Genomic DNA, 23,643 nt, shown 5'->3' with positions numbered 1-23,643 from the left:
ATTGACCCCTGAACGTCCTTGAAGTTTTTGGATAAAGTGAAAATATCGACGTCTCACTGTCTAATCGAAAGTTGCGTTGTGTTTAGACTAAACAGTTTATATGAACGTGAAATATGGTATGTTGGCGCCACAATGCCGCTAAAACCAGCAATATTACTCATTTGGTTTAGCAACAGCGTTCAATAATAGCCGCACCCTTTGGGGCAATCTGCCTCTGATGGCGAGTATCGAACTAATAGTGATACACGTCTGCCTGTAGGTGGCAGCACTGTTCCCCAACCTTCGATTCTTTGATAGGTCATTGTGATATCATTAACACGTTTTATCATCATGTTTTCTTTGCCAAAAGATGCAATAACCATTAATCTGATTGTCTGAAAGAAATTTCAAGCATCAGTGTGTCATTTTCCTTTCCTAAACAATGTTTAAAATGAGGTAAAATAAGGTAAAAGCAAACAATCTGGATGAAACGGTAATAGCCCATGGTAAACACGATTACTCAAGGAATCGTGTACGACACGTTTCGTTCAGTAGCATACACGGGACGGGATGCACCTAGATGCTCAGCGAGCCCCACCGGCATTTGGTTTGGTCGTAAGACCCTATGACTTGATTAAACCCAGCTGCCGGCCCGCAGTGATGTCGTTGGAAGATTATGCAATCGTAGACTAGAGCCGATGGCGTTGTGCGGCACTGATGTGTCACGGACCAATAAACCCAATCATTTAACAGGTCACCGGTGATGTATGGTTATGCACTTACTTGCCTGCCCAGCGCATTGACTCAATGGTGGCCAAAATCATGAGCTGTCGAACAATAGGCAAGATCGCTAAAGCGTCAGACTCTAACAACTGCACAATCTGAAGGGACCAGCTCGCTGTTTGACAGCGCACCGGAATCAGTTACCGGAACATCCCGAGGATTTGTCCTTCCTCGCAGATCAGCTCGGTGCCAGGCATGAGCACATCGGCCAGTCGCTAGGCAACAGCGGGATACTGGAAAGGACAGGTGAAAAACCGGCAGCGCTGCTCCTCTGCTCTGTGCCGCTGCTCGGCAGAGTGAGACACCCTCCAGTGGGCCTTCTGCCTCGCTACATTTACACTTCCTCTGCGGGAATTCGCTCATTGTGGCTGGCAGTGAATCCGGTATAGTAAGGCGACAGGTCGGGTCCGCTGAAAAACATCCAGCAAGGCCGTCTCCGACTTGGGCCGCTCTTCTCATGAGGTCAGTGTCTGCAGCGACACGGTCTCCGCGGCGCCACGGACGGCAGTTTCACACCCTCCAGACAGGCAAGAAAGCGCGTAACCATACATTAACTTCATCGGAGACATGTTTAATGATGGGCTTTATTGGTCCGTGACACATCAGTGCCGCACAACGCCATCGGCTCTAGTCTACGATTGCATAATCTTCCAACGACATCACTGCGGGCCGGCAGCTGGGTTTAATCAAGTCATAGGGTCTTACGACCAAACCAAATGCCGGTGGGGCTCGCTGAGCATCTAGGTGCATCCCGTCCCGTGTATGCTACTGAACGAAACGTGTCGTACACGATTCCTTGTGTAATCGTGTTTACCATGGGCTATTACCGTTTCATCCAGATTGTTTGCTTTTACCTTATTTTACCTCATTTTAAACATTGTTTAGGAAAGGAAAATGACACACTGGTGCTTGAAATTTCTTTCAGACAATCAGATTAATGGTTATTGTATCTTTTGGCAAGGAAAACATGATGATAAAACGTGTTAATGATATCACAATGACCTATCAAAGAATCGAAGGTTGGGGAACAGTGCTGCCACCTACAGGCAGACGTGTATCACTATTAGTTCGATACTCGCCATCAGAGGCAGATTGCCCCAAAGGGTGCGGATATTATTGAACGCTGTTGCTAAACCAAATGAGTAATATTGCTGGTTTTAGCGGCATTGTGGCGCCAACAGACCATATTTCACGTTCATATAAACTGTTAAGTCTAAACACAACGCAACTTTCGATTAGACAGTGAGACGTCGATATTTTCACGTTATCCAAAAACTTCAAGGACGTTCAGGGGTCAAATTTTTTACGAATTTTTCATTTTTCTCGACGGATTCGGAATCAGCATGAAAAAATGCATCAGAATCGAGGCTAGGAGCGGTGATTCCGTGTACTTTGCAAAAAAATGGCCACCCTAATGGTGACGGATGGTTGGGAAGAAAATGTTGCACTAAATCCAAAACATTTTAAGAATAAGTTATGCTCACACTTTCTAGTTCAAAGGGAGCTTAATAACAAACCGGTTACCTCTTACCTATTTCGTCTCCCTGCTCACCGTTGCCGCTCACTGCACGACTGTCGCTGCTCTGTTGAGGGAGCTATCGGATGGCTCCAAACGTTCAATGATCGGCTTCACTAACGACCGCAGTGATGGCCCGTACTTAGCCTCCGATAGCGCGCCCCGTTTTCATTATTCAAACACTAAGTGGTGGGCGGGACGGCGGTAATGGCCAATCAGGACGAGCTGTACGGCCCACTCGGTCTGTGCACCGGCAGGTAATGGTGACCTGTCAAGTGACCTGTCACCAAAGGATGGCAGACATCCGGGTGCACTTACCGACCACGAGTGACGGTGACGTGACGCCAGATCCTGGGTGGCGACGGGTGACAGCGTCTTCTACAACGTAACATAAGGGATTGGATGAGCATTTGGGGATAAACAGCTGCACACTGCGTTGTGTTCTTGTTTGTCGTAGCTATGATCACATGCATAACTCCCCTTATCTAGGAATTGAAAAAAAAAACTGAAGTCGTTGGGTCTTGGACTGAGTCCGCAACTACACCCATGCCACTAGAATGAACTGAGTATACACAATACCTACCTATGTTTATTGCCTAAACAGAACGGACTCGATTATAAGAATATGGATTTATAGCAAGTGGAGCTACAGGTACACCAAACAAAAAATCTGATGCATCGTTGTTCTTCCGTCTGTGCCATGTAAAGTGGCGTTGTAACGGAATTGGTCGCTGACTGCCGAACTTTATGAGACACATGCCTACATTTCACTAATGCAAATATCAGATATCAGATCGCAGTTTGTGATTTGGTTCACGATATTCACGATATCGTTTCGTAAGGCCACTGGTCTACTGGACCAGTCAGAGAAGGACCGGTGTAGTTGTCCAGCACATATTCCCTCATTGCTCTACCGCTTGTGGCGTCATCTGCACAACGCGGTGAACTCAACAATCAACATTGTACATAGATGACGCAAGTATCGCTGCTAGCGATGGGCGTCTTCTGACTGAAGGCTGAGAATGTAACATAGACGAACGGAGGCAATACAATTTATAAATACTTTACTCGACGGCCCGGTGAGCCACCCAAAAAAGCATAACTCAACATAGCCTAAAGCCAGGATTGTGCTTGACTCATGAGTCGAGTCAGAAATTTGACTCAACTCTGACTCAAATGAGTCAGATTTGAGTCGAGTCGGATGAAATGTTAAGCTGTTGAGTTGAGTCAGAGTTGAGTCGGACAAAAACATTAAGGCGTTGAGTTGAGTCAGATTTGAGTCAGTAAAATAACTTTTGACATTGAGTTGAGTCAAACATTTAGGAACATGAGTCAGCTGACTCAACTTTCTAGAAACAATATATATTTCCCCCGCTTAACAACTTAGCCCTGGCCCTGCTGCCGGATTTTTTTTCACCCCCGCTCAACAACTTTTTTATCTGAGTCAATTTTGAGTCAACTCACTTGACTCAGCAAAAAAATTTGAGTCAAGTTTGACGGTCAACTCATATTCTTATTGAGCCGCTTGAGTCATGAGTCGAGTCAAGGGAAAAAGTCAGCTCCTTGTTTGAGTCAGAGTTAAGTCAGGGCTTTCTGAAGTTGAATGATGAGTCGAGTCGGCAATTTTTTTTAGTCAAGCACAACCCTGCCTACAGCCTATACTTTTGTAGTTGTGTCTCCGTGCTTTATGCCGTACGGACATTAGCGATAAGAAGGTGCATACGTGGGGTAGGAAGGTATTGTTGTCCGCAACCCTTGATTTTCACAGGATAGGTACTTAGAATGCATCAACCTTTTGCCTAACCACGAGCAGTTTAAATAGTGTCCACAAGCACGTACATATATTTACATTACAAGATTTATAATGAACACCACACATCCAACCAGCTCGCAACACCTATATCATCACATTCATTAGCCCGTTCTTCAAGACATAGCTACTCATACTGCGACATGACAATGGCAACGCATTAAAATGATAGGCAACATATATGCGAGAACAATGTAAAAATCCGCTAATTCTCAAGTTCTTGGAGACATTCCAATTCATGGAATACCTATACCTATGAATGTTCAACGCTCCAATGGCACAACCTCGTCACCCTCACTCACCAAAATGCACCGCGGTTATCATATCACACATTTTTTTTCACGACTTTCTTATCTAACCACACATTGCCTCATTTTGTCCTCCATCGCGCCGGCTCCGGCGCGCACCTCGACTTCACCCAGGCCACCTCCATGGCACTGGGCAGCTTGTGTTCGAATCCTGGCACATCCATCAACTGCGAGGACCAGTTCCACTCGTGCGCGAACGGGTAGAATCCCATTGCCTGCAAGCCAAGCAATGCGCGATACACTCGCCGGTAGAACTCGCGGTGAAACGTAACCGGTAGATGCCAGGTGAAGTGCAGCTCGGCTCCCAGCTGCTCCACGTTTCTAAACAGGGTGGACTGCTCGGCATTGCGCACCTGCTGCTCAAACACTGCCCATTCGGAGCCCTCCACATCCAGCTTCAGGTAGTGCACCGTGCGCGCTGCATGTCCCAGTCTCTGCGCGATCGAGTCCAGCGAGCGCACGGCCATGCCGTCGACCTGTCCGTCCCAGCCGCCGATGCCGTGCTTGTGGAAGAAGATGGAGCCGTTCTGGTAGCCTGCCGTGTCGTTGGTGGTCGGGTCGAAGGCGTGCACTGTGCAGCCGAACGACTCCATGTCGAAGTCGAAGGACCAGTCTTCGCTGATGCCGAACGAGTAGACCAGACAGGAGGTGGAGGAGAGCAGCGTGAACTCGGCGTCCGCGCACATGTACTTGTGGCCGTCCAGCCGCAGGGACTTCAGGTTGTCCAGGTGCTGAGGAGCAGAACAGAGGCGCCACAGGAGGCAGCGGATTCTATTTAGAAGAACAGAGGCGTCACAGGAGGCAACGGAGTCTATTTGAGAGGGCAATGCGGATTCTCAGATCACATCGTTCCGTTCCGTCAGCCTTCATCAGATCGGACGGCCAGATCACATCAATCACACGACTCACCCGTCATACCACATCTCATTCCGACCAGCTAAGTCTGAACTTATCAGTCCAACCAGTCAGACCACGACAGTCTGCTCAATCATCATTCCGCTCAGTCATCCCAATCAGTCAGCTCAGTCAGTCCACTCACCGACATGCCGCCGAAGCGCAGCACCCTGTCGCAGGCGGCCCGGCTCGGCTCCGTCAGGTACCGGAACAGGGCGTGCAGCAGGACGTCATCGTCGTCCGGCATGGGCGGCAGGCGGGTCACCTCCATGTCCGGCCGGCAGACCGAGCTCCCGATTCTGGCGGGGTGAACAGGGCTGAGTGAGCAGGGAGAATGGGGCTGAAGACGGCGCATACGCAAACACACTCCCCGTTGACGATGGTTTGCGTCTGTGCTGAATATTCCTCCCTGAATTGATCTACAGAACGAACATGTAACCCCCACATTTCTGTTATCGATTATTTGGAAAGGTATATTTACAAAGGTTCCTCGTCAAGCTGCTTCATCAAATCAAATATCACTCTAAGACAAAAGCAGCAAATGCTCGAATGACGAGACCTTAGTAGCTTTTGTCATTCAGCTGGTATGTTCATAACAATTAACGTCTAGTGTAAAAAATGTACAGAACGCAGTGGATGTCCACGAGCCGTACGACTTCATGTCTACGAGCCGTACGACTTCTCTACGAGTAGTGGTTCAAAGTAGAAAGCGGCCTTGTCCATATGCTCAGCCGAGCCGTTTTGTGGTTACGGCCTGGTTCGAACCGCTTCGACACCCGCTAAACTGCTCCTTCCGGGAATAGGTTGCGGTCAGTGGCGGTGGTCGCATTTCAGGTAATATGGGACCAGTGAACGGGACGAATCGTGTCCGGCTTTTTGGTGAGAGTGCTCGTCATGGTCCAACCAACTCCCGAAACGCTTTGACTGCGGCCCAGCCCGCCGCAGGCCCATTCAAAACATGGTTTGGCGATTTTAAGTTAGACTTACAACACTACGAAAGGTATAGATACTGATGTAAGTAATGGACAAAGTATTACAAAACAAAGGTATTAAAAAACACACATGTTTTTTGATAATTGGATTATTATTTAGGTAGGTTCATCATTATCCAATCTGTCATGGATAATCAACTACGATAGGTACTTACGTATATGAGACTGTAAAGTCATATTTAAACCCAGGTATATTAATGATAATAAATCGTTTAGCGGACTGACTCTGGGTGTAAAGAAGCTATTTTTCCCTGTAGGTACTTCGACCTTTATTGACAGGTCTTCAAAGGGACAATGCGATTCAAAAAACAAACAATAATCATGCTATACTGCCATCCACGAAATTCTCAAAATGATCGATGCTAAAACACGTGACACAACTTACAGACAGTTCGTACTCCAGTAGGTCTACTTTTTCAAAACACTATCCCATATAGGGCTAAGCGAGAACTTTCCGACACCCTGATTCAGTGATGGGTTGCATAATCGAATCTCGATTTCACGTCAAGAAAAAGTCTTCGAGGAAAATGGCTACCCGAGACATTACGTGAGACGAGCGCTGAAGCCCAAACAGCGGGCTGCGACGGAGCAGCAGAGACAGGAGCTGACCGATGGCGATAACCGAGCCCAACCGACCGCTGGGCGACCCGACCGGACAGATCCGGCCGTACCGGACGACCAGACAACCGAACGACCCCGTACTACGTACATTAGCATCCCCTACGTCAAAGGAACCAGCGAAAGAATTGCTAGGATTTTAGCGCCCCACCAAATTCGGTTAGGATATAGCTCGAAGCCAACACTCAGGGACAAACTAGTTAAAGCCAAGGACGTACCACCAAAGGACTTGCAAAAAGGTGTCATTTACTAGACTACTTGTGATTGTGGTGCCACGTATGTTGGCGAGACCGGGCGTCCTAAAAGCATGCGACTTAAAGAACACGTAGCAGCCATAAAGCATGGGAGGTCAGACACATCCCCTTTAACTGAACACTGGCTCCAGTGTCGCCAACCATTTGACCCAGGTCAGGCTAGCACGCTGGCGGTCGAGCCAACATGGTCCCGCCGTGTCGTAAGGGAGGCCATCGAGATTCGATTATGCAACCCATCACTGAATCAGGGTGTCGGAAAGTTCTCGCTTAGCCCTATATGGGATAGTGTTTTGAAAAAGTAGACCTACTGGAGTACGAACTGTCTGTAAGTTGTGTCACGTGTTTTAGCATCGATCATTTTGAGAATTTCGTGGATGGCAGTATAGCATGATTATTGTTTGTTTTTTTAATCGCATTGCCCCTTTGAAGACCTGTCAATAAAGGTCGAAGTACAGGGAAAAATAGCTTCTTTACACCCAGAGTCAGTCCGCTAAACGATTTATTATCGTACTTACGTATGTTTCGCGTGCATTGGGTATTCTTTGGCCACCAAAAATCTGACAAAGCAAGTCATCTGTAAGGCATTATCTGCTACAATACTGATGCTTCCCATACCTGCTACATTGCATGATTAAATCGAGACATCCAGGCATTTAAACGGCACGTGCACTGTACCACACTTTTCAAAGTTTAATGCAATACTTTAATATTACCAGCCGTGTGGTTCAAGGGGTGTGGTTAAACACGTTGAACCACACGGCTGCTGACGTCACTATCATAGAGTTGTGAGCTTTTTGGCAGGTATGGGAAACTTCTTCCAGCCCTAAGCCCGGGAATTCAATAAATGTCACCTCGCTTTTTTTAGCAAAATCACCTCGGGCCTAACGGCCCTCGGAGTTTTCGCTAAAAAACCTCGGTGACATTTATTGAATCATCCCGGCCCCGGGCAGGAATATATTATACCAAGCATAACTTCATTTTTTCAAGCCTTTGTAGACGAATTTTATGTAAACAATTACATAATGTCACAATTTGATTCTAAGCAAAATGACTGCCATGACAGTGTAATTGATTGACTGACTGAACTTAAACTGACAGGTGCACAACATATTTTTAATTTACGTGTAATCCTAAGTAACATTTCAGGAGAATGTATATTTGAAATGACAGAAAGAAGACGGTTCGTGACAGATTCAATTACATAAGTGGCATTCGTGTGTGTCGTCTGCAGGACAGAGGCCTAGTGCGCTCAATTTTGAATGCAAACCCTTGACAGTTTTAAATTTCATAAATTATTTTAATTGCTCAGGCCGTATATCAGTTATCAGTTATCGGGTTCGAAAAGAAGTGATGTTACATTCCCATGATAATAAAACCAAGATTACGTTCTGCGGTAGATTGATATCTGCCACTCACCTGTGACGGCTGTGACCATCGTTAACGATGCGCTGGTCACGTGGTGGAAACAGCAGCGAGAGAAGCGAGAACGCCGCCAGGAAAAACGCCACAGCCTGTCTCCTGTGCGGACACCACCGCCGCACCATCACCACCGTACCACTGACACCACTGACCTGACCTGACCTGACCTGACCTGACCTGGTCAGCTGTAACAAGGACTGCTCCTGTTCCGCTCACACCTCTCGCGCTCTCGCCTCAGTCACCTGGCCTGGTGCTGGCGTTAGGCCGTGAGCAGCGCGGCGTGGCGGCCGTGGTCCGCGGGGTCAACGACTCGCTCACTGCGCCTGCGGCCGTCCGCCGTCCGCCGCGCGGCGGAGGAGACGGGCAGAGACGAGCGGGGGAGACGAACGGAGACGGACAGAGACGGACGGAGACGGACGGAGACGGGCAGAGACAGGCAGAGACAGAGATGGAGAGAGGAGACAGGCATAGACGGTGACGGGTGGAGGAGACGGGAGGATACCGGGGGACGCGGGCAGAGACGGGGACGTGAAAAGACGGGCAGAGACGGGGTTGGGCTGAAGACATAGGCAGAAAAGGGGCAGACGGTCAGAGACAAACGGAGGAGACGGTGGATATGAACGGAGACGGGTAGGGGAGATGGATGAGACAGGGATACGGTCAGAGACGGCCGGAGACGGCCACAGACAAGCGGAGGAGACGGTGGAATTATGCACGAAGACTGGTAGATGGAGGAGACGGGCACTGAGACGATCACGGAAACTGAGGAGACGGATAAGACGAATGGAGAAGACGAGGGAGACAGCGGAAACGGTGAAACTGACGGAGACAGCGGAGATAAGCAGAGGTGAAGAAGATGATGAAATGACGCCAGTTGCAGATGCACAGACCTCAGGCAGTTGACACATGATGGGCAGCATGGTCATCGTGGTGAATGATGACATGATGAGATAAAGTCAAAATTTTATCAGGAAAATGCATGATCATACAAGGTGCTGAAACTAAAGAAAATATGCACATTGATTTGGCAAACGAATAAGCGCATGCATTATCTCTGTTGATAAATATTGTTATTAAAAAATGGTTGTTACTTATTGCTATTGATTCCCTGTTGATACATCTTGTTATTCAAAAACGTGCATTATCTCTGCATATTTGAGACGTTTCTCCTATCGGTTCTACATCTCCCAGAGCCTCTGTCGTCGCAGTGTGCGTGGAGGAACGATAGTCGATACCTACTACGTCACCCCACATCCGGAGCTGCAGCCGTCCGTCGCCGTCCTCAGATCAAATACCAGATGAGCGCACATTGACACCGTCGGAAGACGTGATTTATTCGCGTGTTGAGCGGCAATCGGCAGCAGTAGACGGCTATCTCCCAGCAGCATCGCCCGCGCTGACGACAGTCGCCCAAGGACGCGGGACATGCCACTGACAGGAACATCAAAAGGTGCGTGACGCTCACACTCGGATGTCGATGACATTGAACGCGCGCCACATGACAGACGTGCGGTGTGGCATGCGTGCTAGCGATAGCTCTATAGCAAAAATTACTTGCATCGCATTGCACGGATTAGGTACTGATGAGATATATTTTATGAGTGAACAGTGGCATCCACACAAGCAGCAAGACAGCATTGAAAGCAAAATGCCTTCATAAAAGACAAATATCTAATGAAATTCTGTCATGTTAGGAGTTGCAACACCATTTAGCTCTTATACAGTGTGTACTGTGTACTGAAACTGAAACACTGTCAGAAGCCTTCTATATGAATGCGCATGACAAAATGGTGTCGGTGTGGATTGAGTTCAGATGTAACGTTGAGTCCAGATGTAACGTAACCCTGAGTTTCTTTTTATTGAACATCACATAGTTATTTGCCCAATTGTTTGCTATTTTGAGCAATTTTCATTGACCTGCGGGCAGTATCTACATAACAGATAAGAGATAAGCAATAATGTCACCTCTGACAGACTGCCAACAGAGCATGAGTAGCTGTGGCACCCCACCGACTGGCCTCACACTAAATGTCGCGACTGACACCGGGTGGCACAACTGAGTGACACCGAGTGACACCGATTAGTGTGAGTGACTGATGACAGCGCCGGTGGTCGTTTGGCGGTCGTTTGCAGAAGCGAGCTGTCGCTAACGTGGCCTTCCCGAACACCTCCTGCACACTTCTTTTCGGTAGCACTGTTATCTTCTTTTGCACACTGAAGGCCTATGACCTGTTATCAGCATGATCTTGAGTGAACTGCACCTATTTGGCATTCCCTAATTGGATCCGCCGTGTGCAAATTTCCAGGGAAACCCGCGTTAATAGAAACGCAGCGTACTACCTACCGCATTGTTTTTTACAGACTGCAATTATTCACGTCTAGTGTGAATATGGACACGCTTTGCACGCCATAAAATGAATCTCATTTCCTTCTCGGCAAGAAATTTGGAATTCCCACGGCGGAGGTCATGCGGTCAAAGCTTGCAGCACAGTTACGGTCTGAGGTTAGGCATGTCCGGGTGTGCAGTGGCATCATCCAATTCCAGCATCAGGTGTGTGACTGCCTCGCGACCATATAAAAACAATCCCGGCGACGCGACACTCGCTGGGCGATTAGCCCGGCCGGCATGCCGCGCCGCGCCGACTTTCTGCGACCGAGCCGGTGACGTTCTGCGGTGAGTCGCCTTCCCCTCCCCTCTGTGCGTCACCGACCCCCCTCCCCCCCCCCTGCAACGTCCGTCGACGTCGACGAGTCACGCTGCTGGCAAACAGTCGGCCCCGTCAGCGGCGGCGGCGGGGGCGGGGCGGCCGCCCGCCCGGCCCGCCCGACCCGCCCAGCCCCGGCGCGGTGGCTCGTTGCTCGACGCATGCACAGTGCGCGGCGGGCGGCGGCGCCGGTGGGTCACGTTACGCAGCGCTCCCAGTCGCGTCACGGTAGCCGTCACGGGTAACATCACCATACCTCTGCGCCGCTCTCGGCACGTGCCGATTACATCTGTCCCCGGAGATCCACTGGAGGCCGAGTCGGGTCCCAGGCAGCCTTGCGAGGCCGTCAGTCCAGTACCGGCGCCGCCCCAGAGCCGCTGACGGTCGCCGGACCTCCGCTGGTGACGGCACGTGCAGTCCTTTAGCCGACCGCGGCCGGGCGCTGAAACCAGTCGCACACGACGTCGGAACTCGCCCGTCCGTCCGCGCGTCTCTTCGAGCCCGCTCGGCGCTGTGACTGACGCGTGACACACTGTGACGCTTTGTGACACGGTGACGCACTGTGACGAGGTGTGACAGAGTATCCAGTATGGCGGAGACTCCTCTCCGAGTAGCCGTCTGCGCCGTGACCGCCCTGCTGCTGCTCGGATGGTGCGGTAAGTGTCGCCTCCGTGATCGCCGGCTCAGCCGTTCTCAATGAAGCCCCACCCTCGGTCTGTGACAGTCTGTGTTTTATGTTCACCTGCAGCGTAAGCCCCTGTCTCGTGAGCGTCCAATCGGTATCCTACGTTGATGAGTTTCGGATCGAGTTCAACCACGTCCGGCGCATGCTGCCCGGCTTTGTTGATCGTGAGGTTGGACCTGGATGAGCTGGGGTGGGGTTAGGGCGGGGCTCATGGATTCCGGCAATTAATTTCAACGTCCCGCCTCATGACAAATACCCAAAGAAATCACATGTCATGTTGAGAATGCAAAATATTTGGAATGCTGAAGTGCATTAGCGGCAATCGGCATGTTAATGAAACAGCGCTTAATTTGAAATGGCTGCGCATGAAAAAGCACAATCATGGCGACATTTAGCTTTTACATCAAAGGAGGACTTCACAGACGCATATTATCTATATGCATCTAATTTGATTGGGTTCCTTAAAATAGCAAGTAGGTACTTTCTACAAATCAGGGTTAACATACGATCATTTAGCTTCTGCAATAAATGCAAAAAGATGTTTGAAGGAATTACTAAGCATTTCAATAATGCACATTGCTAATGTTGACAGCTGAGACTGGTGCATTCATGCGATAAATTGCGGTCTTTTTGAAGGTGTCAGACCATGAAACCAAACACCATGCCAGACAAATCACGGGTTTGAGCGGTGTCAAGTGAGCCGTTTGTTCCCTCGCACGTTGTCGGTCCGCTGTCCGCCGGAACACCCGTCCGCCACAAACTGCCAACTGTGGCGGCCGCGCGATGTCGCACCGCGCCGGTCGGTGGCTCGTTTAGGTACCGCTCCGGTGGCATGTCGGCCCGTGGTCGCGTGCGTTGTGTCGGTGTCGCTGGCCGACTCATAATTGCACTGCCGCGGCCCTCAACTCGAGTTGTCGCTGGTCGCTGTCTCTGCTAGTAGAGCTATAGAGACGGCGCAGTGACCAGAGTGGCACAGACCGCCCTAACGGATGCCTCATGTCTTCCTTCCATGAGTGAGGAGCTGCGTTTAGGTACAAATCGTTGCAGTTCTTCGAGACACCGGGGAAAAAAAGAGATCAAACATGGGACAGAATTGGTTGCCCGCTAGTCGCCACAGAATAAATTCTGTTCCGCTGGCGCATACATTGCATATCAATGTCGTTTCGTAACCACAATCCTAATGGAAATAAACGAATCAAAATTTATCGCACTAATGTTTCAGCTAGTTGTAAGTTGTAACAAACAAGTGCCGCCTTTCGTTATCATAGCCGACTGTCCGGCAGTGCTAACAGCCACGCCCGTCACGCCACCGACCGCTGGTGCCGCGGCGTTCGTCTGCAGGACGTTCGGCCGTGGCACCGTGTTTGTTTTCGTGCCACATTGGGAGCGTGCCGCGCGGCGCCACGAACACTGAAGATGTGTCGACTGGTCACCGCGAGCCGCGCTAATGGGCGCCGGTCCGTCAAACGACCGCTGAACAGCACTCAGTGTGGCACGTCGATAACAAACTGAGACGGACCGCGTGCCCCGCGGCCGGGCGTGGTGATCGATACCCGGTGACACTCCTTGATCAGGCCACGGACAGTGCACACGCCGCGAAACACTGTTAGTTTGCATGCACGGGTAACGTCAGGCAATGTTTTGGAGGACAATGCATAAAGGAATTTCTGACACATTCATGCTTTGATTGTCGCCTGGTCGCTATTTGTTTTATGTGACTGTCCCACCTTTACATGAAAATTGCGTTGAGATAACCAAGTTGAAGTGGAACTCGAGAAAATACAAGCTGTGCCATTACTTTGACTTTTAGCTACCTACTTGTTTTTCGAGAAAATCGCTTTCCTTCGTTGCAATGTGCGCATCATTGGGACCCTATCTCTTTAACACGGACTTAGTGTAGTGTTATCATGGACTCGAAAGTTAAAGAAAGACGATTTTTTTTCGAAATCTAGCGGGTATCTTTCGGCGAAAATTTGTTGATAGGTACTCGCCAATGATGCGCTCAAATGTAGGTATAGATAGGGACAACACTTTTCGGCTAATTCTATAGCATTTTTCAGGTAGGATAGTCCCTTTAACCTTAAAATGTCAGCATCACACAACACCGAAACACTTATGAAGGAAGTCGTCCGACCTATCCCTGATTAATTGGACATATTTTTTTGGGCGCATTTCCATTGCTCTTTTTAAATCAAACACACCTGCGCGTAGTCACATAGATAAATTAGTTATGTCATAGCACACATCGCCTTTAGAGTCGATGCATCATGGGGCAACCATCTATGGAAAAAGGTCATAAAAAAGAACTTTATTTTTGTCTGACCTCTGGAATTCTCGGTCATGCTAAGCCCTTTTGTTTATTCAAATTTTTCGAGAATGTCTAGCAGTAAGGCTTCACGCCAATGACGTCATCAGCCTCCCTGACCGGGCGTCGGTCATGGAAACCGTTGGTTGGTGGGAGTTTGATATGTCTCCGATATTTTTTTCACGTTTAACGGTGGAATCAAGCATTCCATATTAAATCACTGTTTGAATACCAAACCAAGGAATGTTAGAACATGGCATGGGCACATATTTCTGTAGGAATTGTGGTCCAATGCGTCCATGAAAATGTATGTTTCCATGTTGCGTCAGGCTCGTCCGCATGCACCTGTAGAACAGCCGTTCAGAGTTATTGCTCAGTGCCGCGTAAGAGCGAGGCCTCTTCATATGCATGACTGTTCCGCGGTTGATGCATGATGCAACTGCGGATAGGACACAAGGGATAGTGGTAAATGCATGCTGTTATCCGTCCCTAACATCCTGATAGCCATGGGGACCTTCAAAAATCCTAAGATGGTAATGAAAACCGTGAAGAATTCAACGGACCAAGCTGCATCGCAAATAGTTTAGTTACAATACTTTAGAATTCAGCGCTTTCATACACATTTCTCGAAGCATGCAGACGGCAAATGAAAGCATTATGTAGAATATTGTATTCAAAAATATAATGCAACTTAAACTTAAAATTATTTCCCCTAGCTAATAAGCTTGATATAGGTATTTACCTCGTAATTTCATTCTTAAATTACATCTGTCAGTTATAATTTTGGGCATGTTAACCTTTGGCATAGACGACACGCTGTGGCTGAAAACTTTATTAATCGTTTGGGATGTGACAAATTGTAGGAATTATATAATGTTTTACATTTATTTTGCGCTCTTCTAAATTGATTTACGTGTTAATAAAAAATACTCTTGTGGGAAGAAATTAAGATCATGAGCTCATAACCCTTGATGCAATGCATCCCATCAACGTTCCAGGAAATCCCGGTATCTACCGACTAACTTCAACAAACTGCATGGCTAAGCAAGTCATCCATGAAGATTCATATCAATGTAGCAACTGGTTCTGTGTAACTGGATGAGGTGGACCCTCCGACAAATGACTGATTACGTCGTGCACAGCTGCACTAGTGTCCGTCGCTATCTCTAGGCGGCGCAATGGCTCTGCATGATTGAAAACGACACGAAACCTAGCTTCTTGTTCCCCGAGTGAAGAGTCGTAACAGTGCCTGGCCCGGCGATTAGGTAATGTCAATTGTCAAAATCAGCCAATGCATGCAAAGTTCGGGATCATTCAGGGGAATAGCAGAATCTCCCCAGTCCCCAATGACGTTAAAATGTGCAGCGTAAAACTGTCACTGTCCTGAAAACTCACTTCGAAACTGGAGAGACCAGACAGCAAAGTTATAAGAAACGGAAGCTGTCTGTAGAGGAAGCGTTTATAACTGTGATGAGCCCGTCTGAGATAGGCAAGAGCTGCTTGCTATAGATGAGGGCTGATGACTCAGACGTTAGCTGTATATGCTTCGAGATGAAAACAAACAGACCAATTATCTACGTCTTCAGTTGGTGGCTGCATTGTTCAGCAGACAGCTGAGACTGAGGCATCATTCGGGCAACCTAATTCTGAGTAACCGACCACAAAACAACTGACAATTTAACTCTTCGACCGACAGACCTGACTGCTGAATATTTGACCAACCGTTCAACCGTCATTGTATGCCCAAGTAATCGGCCGGCCGACCGACCGACCGCAGTCGCTCCAGCCGAACCGTCCGAGCAACTGAGCGTCCTAACCAACCAAACGCCCAACCAGCCGACCGTCCGACCGTCCGAGCGACCTGTCGTGACGGAGGGCGGTCAGCAGGCCAGTTCACCACTAATGGGACACAAGGCTGCCGGCGCACGCTTCCCAGAAGCTCCTGGGGACGTCTGATCAGCTGCAGACGGGTTGGCGGACGGGAGTAGACCGGATCGTGTGTTGGACGAGGGTCCGCGGGGACCAGAACGATGGTGGAGGGGAGGGGAATAGAACGGACGGTGGAAGGGGAGAAGAGCTGAACACACTGGGGACCAGAATATCCTTGGACTACGGTTGGAGGACTAAGGACCACTATTTCTGGATACCGGTATACATACACATGTCTATAACGTATAGACCTTTCGCGTATGTGACCAGACTGGGTGGAGCCCAAGATTCTTACAGGTGGAGCCAGTATTCTGTCGCTTTGGGTGTCGCTTGTCAGAGGCGCAAGATACGATAGGTAGGCGTTCGGAAGAGGGATGCAGGCACAGCATAGGAAGCCGTCATGTCTGGATGCCGGCAGTTGTTGTGTAAGTGTCTGGTCACATGCTTAGGCAGCCACGGCCACAAATATCAGCGCAGGGAGCTGCAGCGCACAGTGGTGACGGGGAGCGGTGACCATTACCACTCAGTCACCGGCACCCACTGCACTGCAGCCCGTCCCGCTCTGTCTGTCCCCAGTCCAGCTGCAGACCCAGCGTGGGCAGATCGCTGTGTCCTCTACATTGTCTCAACCATACCAAAGTCTGTCTGAAACCCGGCCTACAAGCTTACCTGTCTACCAGGTGTGCAGACGATGCGTCTGGGATGTTCAACAATGTTATGTAGCAGGCCCATGTGACGGGTAGTGTGACAGGGTGCACTGTAAGAGACCCGGAGCCAGCCGTAGATTGCAGACGGCTGGACGCTGCCACTCATTAGGACCAGTAAAACGCCTTTTGGGCGAAGAACGAGCGAGCGAGATAGTGAGCCATGCACGTGCAGAAGGGCGAGAGGGTACTTCCAACGGGCTTGTGCAAAGCGCCCTTCTAACCGGTCGCTAGCGGCGTACCAAATTTGAACGCAATCGGCCCAGCCGTTCCTGAGATCTGGAAGCGGCATTCTGCACGTGCGCACGTGCAAACGGGGTCCAAAATGACTTTTGCACGGCACCCTACTAACCGGTCCCCAACCGTGTACCAAATTTGAGCGCAATCGGCCCAGCCGTTCTCGAGATCTGGAAACGCCCCCTGCACGTGCGCACGTGCAGTAGCACCCTAACCGCAACACATGGGAATGCATTGCCTGGTGGGTGCCTACCTGTATGCCAAGTTTCAGCGAAATCGCCCCAGTAATTACCGAGTTACTGAAATGGGAACAAATTTGACACCTCTTATTGTTGTATTTTGCACGTGCACTGGGGGTCACTCACATAGATGAAGAGTATCCGACCTTTGGTAGAAGGGATGCAGCTACCCTATAAAAATGACCGCAAGACAATCGCTCAAGCCGCTGCTGAGATATGGGCCTCTCAAAATCATTGCTTTTGCAAAACTGCTTGAACACCCTTGACTTTTCACGTGGCACGTGCCACGGCGGTCACTGAGATGTATCAAAAGTAGTCAATTACGGGGTAGAAGGGATGGGGCTACCCAGCAAAAAAGACCGCAGGCCATTCGGTCCAGCGGTTGCTGAGATATAAGCCTCTCAAAAGCGTTACAGGCCGGGCCGGGCCGGGCCGGGCCGGGCCGGGCCGGGCCGGGCCGGGCCGCTCATACTGAGATTTTTCCGTTATATTGAAAAGACTTCGCTTCGCTCGCTGCGCTCGCTCGCTCGTAATCAAGTGACAGACCCAGGTCAGCAACAGGGGCGTCCGTATCAGCAGAGTTGGCACAGCCTCGCGAGCGGAAATCAACCAGCCTGCTGCGAGGCGTGAAAAAGTCCGAGGGATTATCTAACGAGCTCATTTGCCAGCACGTGGTCACTGGCTGTGCGAGTGTGCCTTGTGTTTGGATTAGGCTTTAAGGAATGATTTGTCACAACATATTTTAGCGCGCTGGCAAACACTCGTCAGTTTTGATTTGCCAGATAGCATCAAATACCTGACTTACTGCATTAATTGCCAGCCGTACATGGCTAGAAATTAATCGAAAGTAATCAGCCATATGCATGACAATGTTTCCATCGCTTCGAGACAGATCAGCGACGTCGACCTGCATGACATTTTTTATACTTGATTTTCCACTTACTTCACATTTAATTTTACATACTTGAAGCGCATTGGTCAATAATTATTTGGACATCCTACAGACTGAGAAAAGTTATCTGTTTTACCAACACACCTGGGTTTTACTCCAGTGCAGTGCTATGATGGTAAGAATAAGATGCACAAATCATTTGCGATTAAATTGTTAGATAAGCCAAATCAGGCTGGAGATCAGCATCATTCAGTTCATCTACCCATTACTGCAAATTCAAGTTCATTATCTATGCATAAGCAATGTATGCATCCTTAACGATGCCTCCTTAATGGTTTATCAGAGAAGTGATACACACGAACATTTGTTCCCGTCAAGAGTGGATTACTATCGCATTCTTTCCTGTTCTGTCACGCTTTGTTCTTGTTTGCGGACGCAGTATTTTTCACCGTTTGAACCAGTGACAATGCGGCGTGGGTGGAGCCACAGTAGTTTAAACAGCCAATTAGTGGTTTTGTATTGCGATGACGCAGCAAAGTGACCGCAGCCGCCATGCACCCCCCCCCCCCCTTTCCCTCCCTCGAGGTTCGCGAACTGCCTCGCCGCGCCGCCACGGCGCACCGAGACGTTAAAACGGCTCTGCCGGGCGCCGTCGGCGGCTCAATGCATATTAAACATCTCCGCTGATGCGTGAATCATCCAACAGCTATGTCGAACAGTAGTGCCGGCCTGGCTTCGTCATGGGGCGGCGCCAGGACTGCATTTATTCGCCGGACGACTGGCAGTCGTCTCTGAACCAGAACTTGGGACGGGGAGGGAGTTCGGTGTCACCACATTTCAAACATTTGTCGTACGCTGCGACCGTGTCGTCAGCCAGTTTCGTCAGCGTCAGCAGCGGCGGTGATGGCTCACTCCATTATTGAGTGGCTGTATTTCGATTGAAGCGGCCCAATCAATTAACTGGCGAGTGGCGCTCCTTGGATGCGGCGAGGGAACCGTGCAGCATTGCAGCAGGGTCGGACCGCGCCGTGGATGCAATGCCGAGGTTGCCTGGGCAGAAGCGAGGGCTAGACGGAGGATGAGTGGAGCTGGGCTATCCACTTGGGCTGGGCAACTATCTTTGGGGCTTGGGCTGGGGCTTGGCAGTTGGAGCCCGGGCTGGCATTGGGACTCATGCGAAGAAATGAGTATGCACCTGGCCGGCCCATTCGAAGATTGAGACCTCTCGGACTGGCTTAACTGCGGACCGGTGCCTAACGTCTTCCCTAGCATACCTTCAAAGCCATTCCCTCGGCCCCTCCCTGACCGTCTGCATGGTGGGCCGTGTCCACCGATGACCGCCGTTCGTCTCTGACACCGAGCTACGGCCATCGCGCTGCGTAGAGCCGGGCTCGGTGATCAGCCCTGGTGTTCCTCGTGTCGCACCCGCGGGCCGGGCCACCGTCGTCGCGGCGTCTGTTCTGAGGTGATGTCAGCCGGCTGATGGGCTATAGCGGTCACAGCCACCCGGGAATCACGCGGATCTCTCACCACCGCTGCCGCCTGTTGGTCACGGTCAACATAATAAAACAGTAGTCAATTGCATGATGGGACCTTTGGAATGTACCATTGCGGACCTGACCAACTTACTTTGGGAGAGGAGAGTCTAAAACAGGTCCACTGAGTGAGAGGATGTCAGCCGCTGGATGGAGCGGTCGGTCAGTGCACGTATGGGCGTCGGGCCTGCTCAGTCAGCATGAGAACTCGTGTGCTGGGTTCGAGTCATGGTTTACGGTGTGCTTTGTAAAGGAAATTTTTAAATGCTTAAATGATTCATGTTTAAATGCTCGATCCTCCTAATTTTGATGTTTTATAAACGATGAAAAATGTTAAAATCCATTATCAAAAACATCGAGAAATTGGTATACATACGACGGGCCGGAGTTGCCAACGTGAAGGTTTATTGTCATGCTGCTCTTGCAATAGTTTTCTCCGACCACCGGATCTTCTGATAAAAAGCTGAGCATCTAGAACGCGATAAAATGCTGTTGCGTGATGAACAAGTAGAATAATTAGATTTGGTGCTCAAGCCTTTATCCTTGCGGCTAAGTGTGTTTGGGTGAGAGAGGGGAGAGTTTAGCTGTTGTTTGGGTGAAATAGCGGTGAATCAGGATGAAGCGCAAACCAAAAAGTTCTGCTCAACATGTAGAGGTAGGAAGCTGTCAGCTTTATTTGATCCGTGAGAGTATGCGGCGCAAGATACTAAGATGCCAAAGGTACTAAGGCAAAAGATGCATGACGCGCAATGATGATAGGTGCGATTTGGTCACTATGATATACGGCAATAAGAAGGGAACTTTGTTCCATTTTGCATGTTTCTCATAGTATCTCTAAGTGGCGAGTATATGACCCGTGACTTTAGGCCCGGCGGTAGGCCCTGAGTGTGTCCTACATCGTCTCTATAAAATCGCTCCCGCGGCCGAGTGCAGCAGACGGGACATTAGGTTGAGCTGCCTGACAGCGAGAGAAGGGTGGAGCTAGAAAATGGCCGCCGATCCTCTGAAGAGCTCATAAGATGCTAGCCGGATTTCATGCGCTGCAGCTCACCAACATTTGTATGGTGCTGGTCTGAAGCCGGTTTTTGGCTTTGTAACCACTTGCATTGCTAATAGGTGGCCCGCTAGTTAGCCATTCCTGCAACAAAACAGCCGGCATTCTCCTCGGGCTTTACAGAAGTATGTGCGAAATTGCATGGAGCCTGGTTGAAATTATAAATTATGTTAGGTATATGTCAGCGGTCAACAACATTCTGATTCGTCAATAGACCTTCGATATGACTACTTAACTACCAAAAAGGAACGGATGATACCTAAGTTTTTTGGCAAGTACGAGAAAGTAGATACCAGACGAAATTGGAAAGTCTTTCACAGCACAAGGCTACTTCACCAAGCGAGTCACCATTTGCTCTGCGTCTATTACAATTTATTTTCTCCTTTCCTTCCCTAGCTAAGGCTTTGCGTGATCGCCTGATCTGGTTTCTCCTATCACTATAATTGAACATGTAAAACGTTAATATATATGAAAATGGTTGGACCCATTTCCTGACCACGTTCCGTTAGTGATATCTGACGTTTAGTTCAGTTTCGTTGCCGTATAATTAGTATGATTTACTCGAAATGCGAAATGGAGAGTGACGTTAACCGCTTTTCTTTTCAAAATATAAGTTGAATAGTAGGATGCCTGTCTCAGCTTAAATTCATACTTACGTCAAGGTTTTCTTTTGAGAAGCAGGATCCGCGCATCAACTGTTTTGTGCGGTGATCCGTGAACGTTCGAAAGATCACCACAGCACGCATGCGGCCTCTTTTGAGAACGTACATAGATAAAAGCAATACATCCTGGGGAAATACGCAATTATTGCTCCAGATGCAATTAATCTGGCTCTAGCTGGGGTATTCCACACACAGTGGTCAAGTTGTGGTTCGGGGCTTGCAGTTCAGCTCCGGTATTTCATGATAAGTCGGCTATAGAAAGCTACAATTATTTTTCAGGATTAGGTATCTGGTTGGAAGGACAAAAATAAAATGACTTCACGTACCTACCTTATATTTGACGAGGATAATTTTTGAAGCAAAAGATTCCTATCAAGTCATCAATCTTGTCAATACCTATATCCGGCTCGGAGGGCTTGTCGAGTCTAAAATTCTTCTCACAGCACCTATGTATATACCTACTTTTCATAAAATTATAGGGCCGCATCCTCGACCGATGGAGTCCCAGTCTTACTCTCAGCGACAGGCCGTCACATTATTTTCGCGTATGTTTGTAGATTGGAACCACCGAACACGGATAATGGAGTGATGAACTAGCTCTACAGCGGCGGAAACATGGAGAGTATTCTATTGCCGTACACCGCCGCAGCCACGGCTTGTTTGCCCCATGTCAGCAGTTCAGTGTGCGTGTGTCACATCCATAAATCGCACCTGTGACGCATTACGGTCACCCCCGTGCATGACTGCCGTGTAGCATTTACCAGCCATCGCGGGTTAGGCCAACGTTGGTGGTACTGTATTCATCCGAGACCGAAACGGGTCTGTGGTACAGCATCCGAACGGGGAGGGCACAGCATTCACCGCGGGGCCGGCACATCGTCCGACCGGGGAGGACACAGCATCCGAATTCCGAGCGGCACCGGCCCAGCATTCACCGGGGATGACAGCGAAGCGCGCTGCGCTCCATCCCCCGGCGTTTCCGGGCCCGGTTTGGCGTGGCGCACCTGGCAGTGGCACTGCCGATCGGTGCTCGAAATTTGAAAGAATTATCCAAATACAAAAATAGCAATTTCTGTCCTATCTGGATAACGTTGAAGTCATCGCTTTCAGTACAGAAAAATGCAGAAATACTTCGATTTATTGTGCTTTATAAAGAACGCCTAAACATTTTCTCTCCTCGTTGACATTTCTGGTGGTATAATGAGCGGTGTAGGTATATGTCAGCGGTGGATGTATATCTATCTGCCAGTGAGTAGAAACCTCCAGTGACCCCTCTTCTAACCTGGCGTGTGCGCGGTTGGGACGTCGGTCTCATGCACAACTGCCAGAGAAGATCGATGATGATGAGCGGCACAGCTTTGACTGCGGGCACCGGCCGCAAGCGTCTACCGCCCCTCTGAACGTAAATCACCTGACCCGGGGTCTGCGAACGCCACGGGAGGGCGAAATGACTTCAGGGGAACAATTGCAGGTGTAGTTACAATGGAACCAGAACACGTGGGATGAAGTAATATCGAACAGACTATAGCAACTAGAGGAAAGTGCGGCACTACTATATATTAACACATGGTTTCCCGTGTGTAAATGGTTTTAACGCACGAGTGCTCCATTCCATCCACGAGTGCGTTAAAACCATTTATGCACGGAAACCATGTGTTAAACTAATTAATACATGCTTAACGGTGCGAATTCAAATTAGAATTAAGCTTAGTCCATGACACTAAAAGGGCCTTTTATGAGAATTCTTAGAATAAAGTCATTAGTCAATGACCCTTCCGAAAAACTTCAGTCGAGAAATTCATCACTGCACGCGCGTGCACCAATTTAAATTGGTGCACGGCTACCTTCGAATTAACGCACGATTAATCTCCAGTGAACGCACCGTAAAGTATGTATTAATAAAGCATATCACACCCATGGCCGGGGACAGAGACGTGCCAACGCTCATGCCCAAGGGACTGATGGCTATATCGACACTCACGGGACAAGAGTGGTAACTGGTAGCGCCCTGGTCGACACCGGCACCAGGCCAGCCCCCTGCAGACGTTACGTAAGCCATCAATTATTCGCCGCCAAGCAGGTGTACAATGGGCCCCAGCTGGATGTCGGGCATATGACGAGAA

General features: G+C 49.3%; 2 protein-coding genes across 3 annotated transcripts in view; one reads left to right on the top strand and one right to left on the bottom strand.

The window, feature by feature from the left end:
* Nucleotides 1–4,104: 4,104 nt before the first annotated feature.
* Nucleotides 4,105–8,828, bottom strand: LOC122390692. Of its 2 annotated transcripts, none has more exons than XM_043383872.1 (3): nt 8,571–8,828; nt 5,436–5,589; nt 4,105–5,127 (listed from the first exon to the last, which is right to left on the bottom strand). In XM_043383872.1, exons 1-3 carry the CDS (start codon nt 8,696–8,698, stop codon nt 4,459–4,461), a joined length of 951 nt encoding a protein of 316 aa, XP_043239807.1. In that variant the 5' UTR covers nt 8,699–8,828; the 3' UTR covers nt 4,105–4,458. The 2 variants fall into 2 exon arrangements, with proteins under 2 accessions (XP_043239807.1, XP_043239808.1); XM_043383873.1 differs by lacking the exon at nt 8,571–8,828 and adding an exon at nt 6,438–6,592.
* A 2,613-nt stretch (nt 8,829–11,441) lies between these two features.
* The window catches only part of LOC122390703 (integrin beta-like protein 1), a 31,351-nt gene continuing 19,149 nt past the window's right edge, over nt 11,442–23,643 (top strand). Inside the window, exon 1 of the mRNA XM_043383888.1 lies at nt 11,442–11,934. Coding sequence (XP_043239823.1) covers nt 11,868–11,934 — 67 coding nt within the window. The 5' untranslated portion in view covers nt 11,442–11,867. The remainder of the gene's footprint in view (nt 11,935–23,643) is intronic.

Source organism: Amphibalanus amphitrite, unplaced genomic scaffold (genome assembly GCF_019059575.1).
Source record: "Amphibalanus amphitrite isolate SeventyFive unplaced genomic scaffold, NRLGWU_Aamphi_draft 000405F_arrow, whole genome shotgun sequence".
Taxonomy (NCBI): domain Eukaryota; kingdom Metazoa; phylum Arthropoda; class Thecostraca; order Balanomorpha; family Balanidae; genus Amphibalanus; species Amphibalanus amphitrite.
Note: the sequence above shows the minus strand (reverse complement) of the source record. Positions and strands in the feature narration are given on the sequence as shown.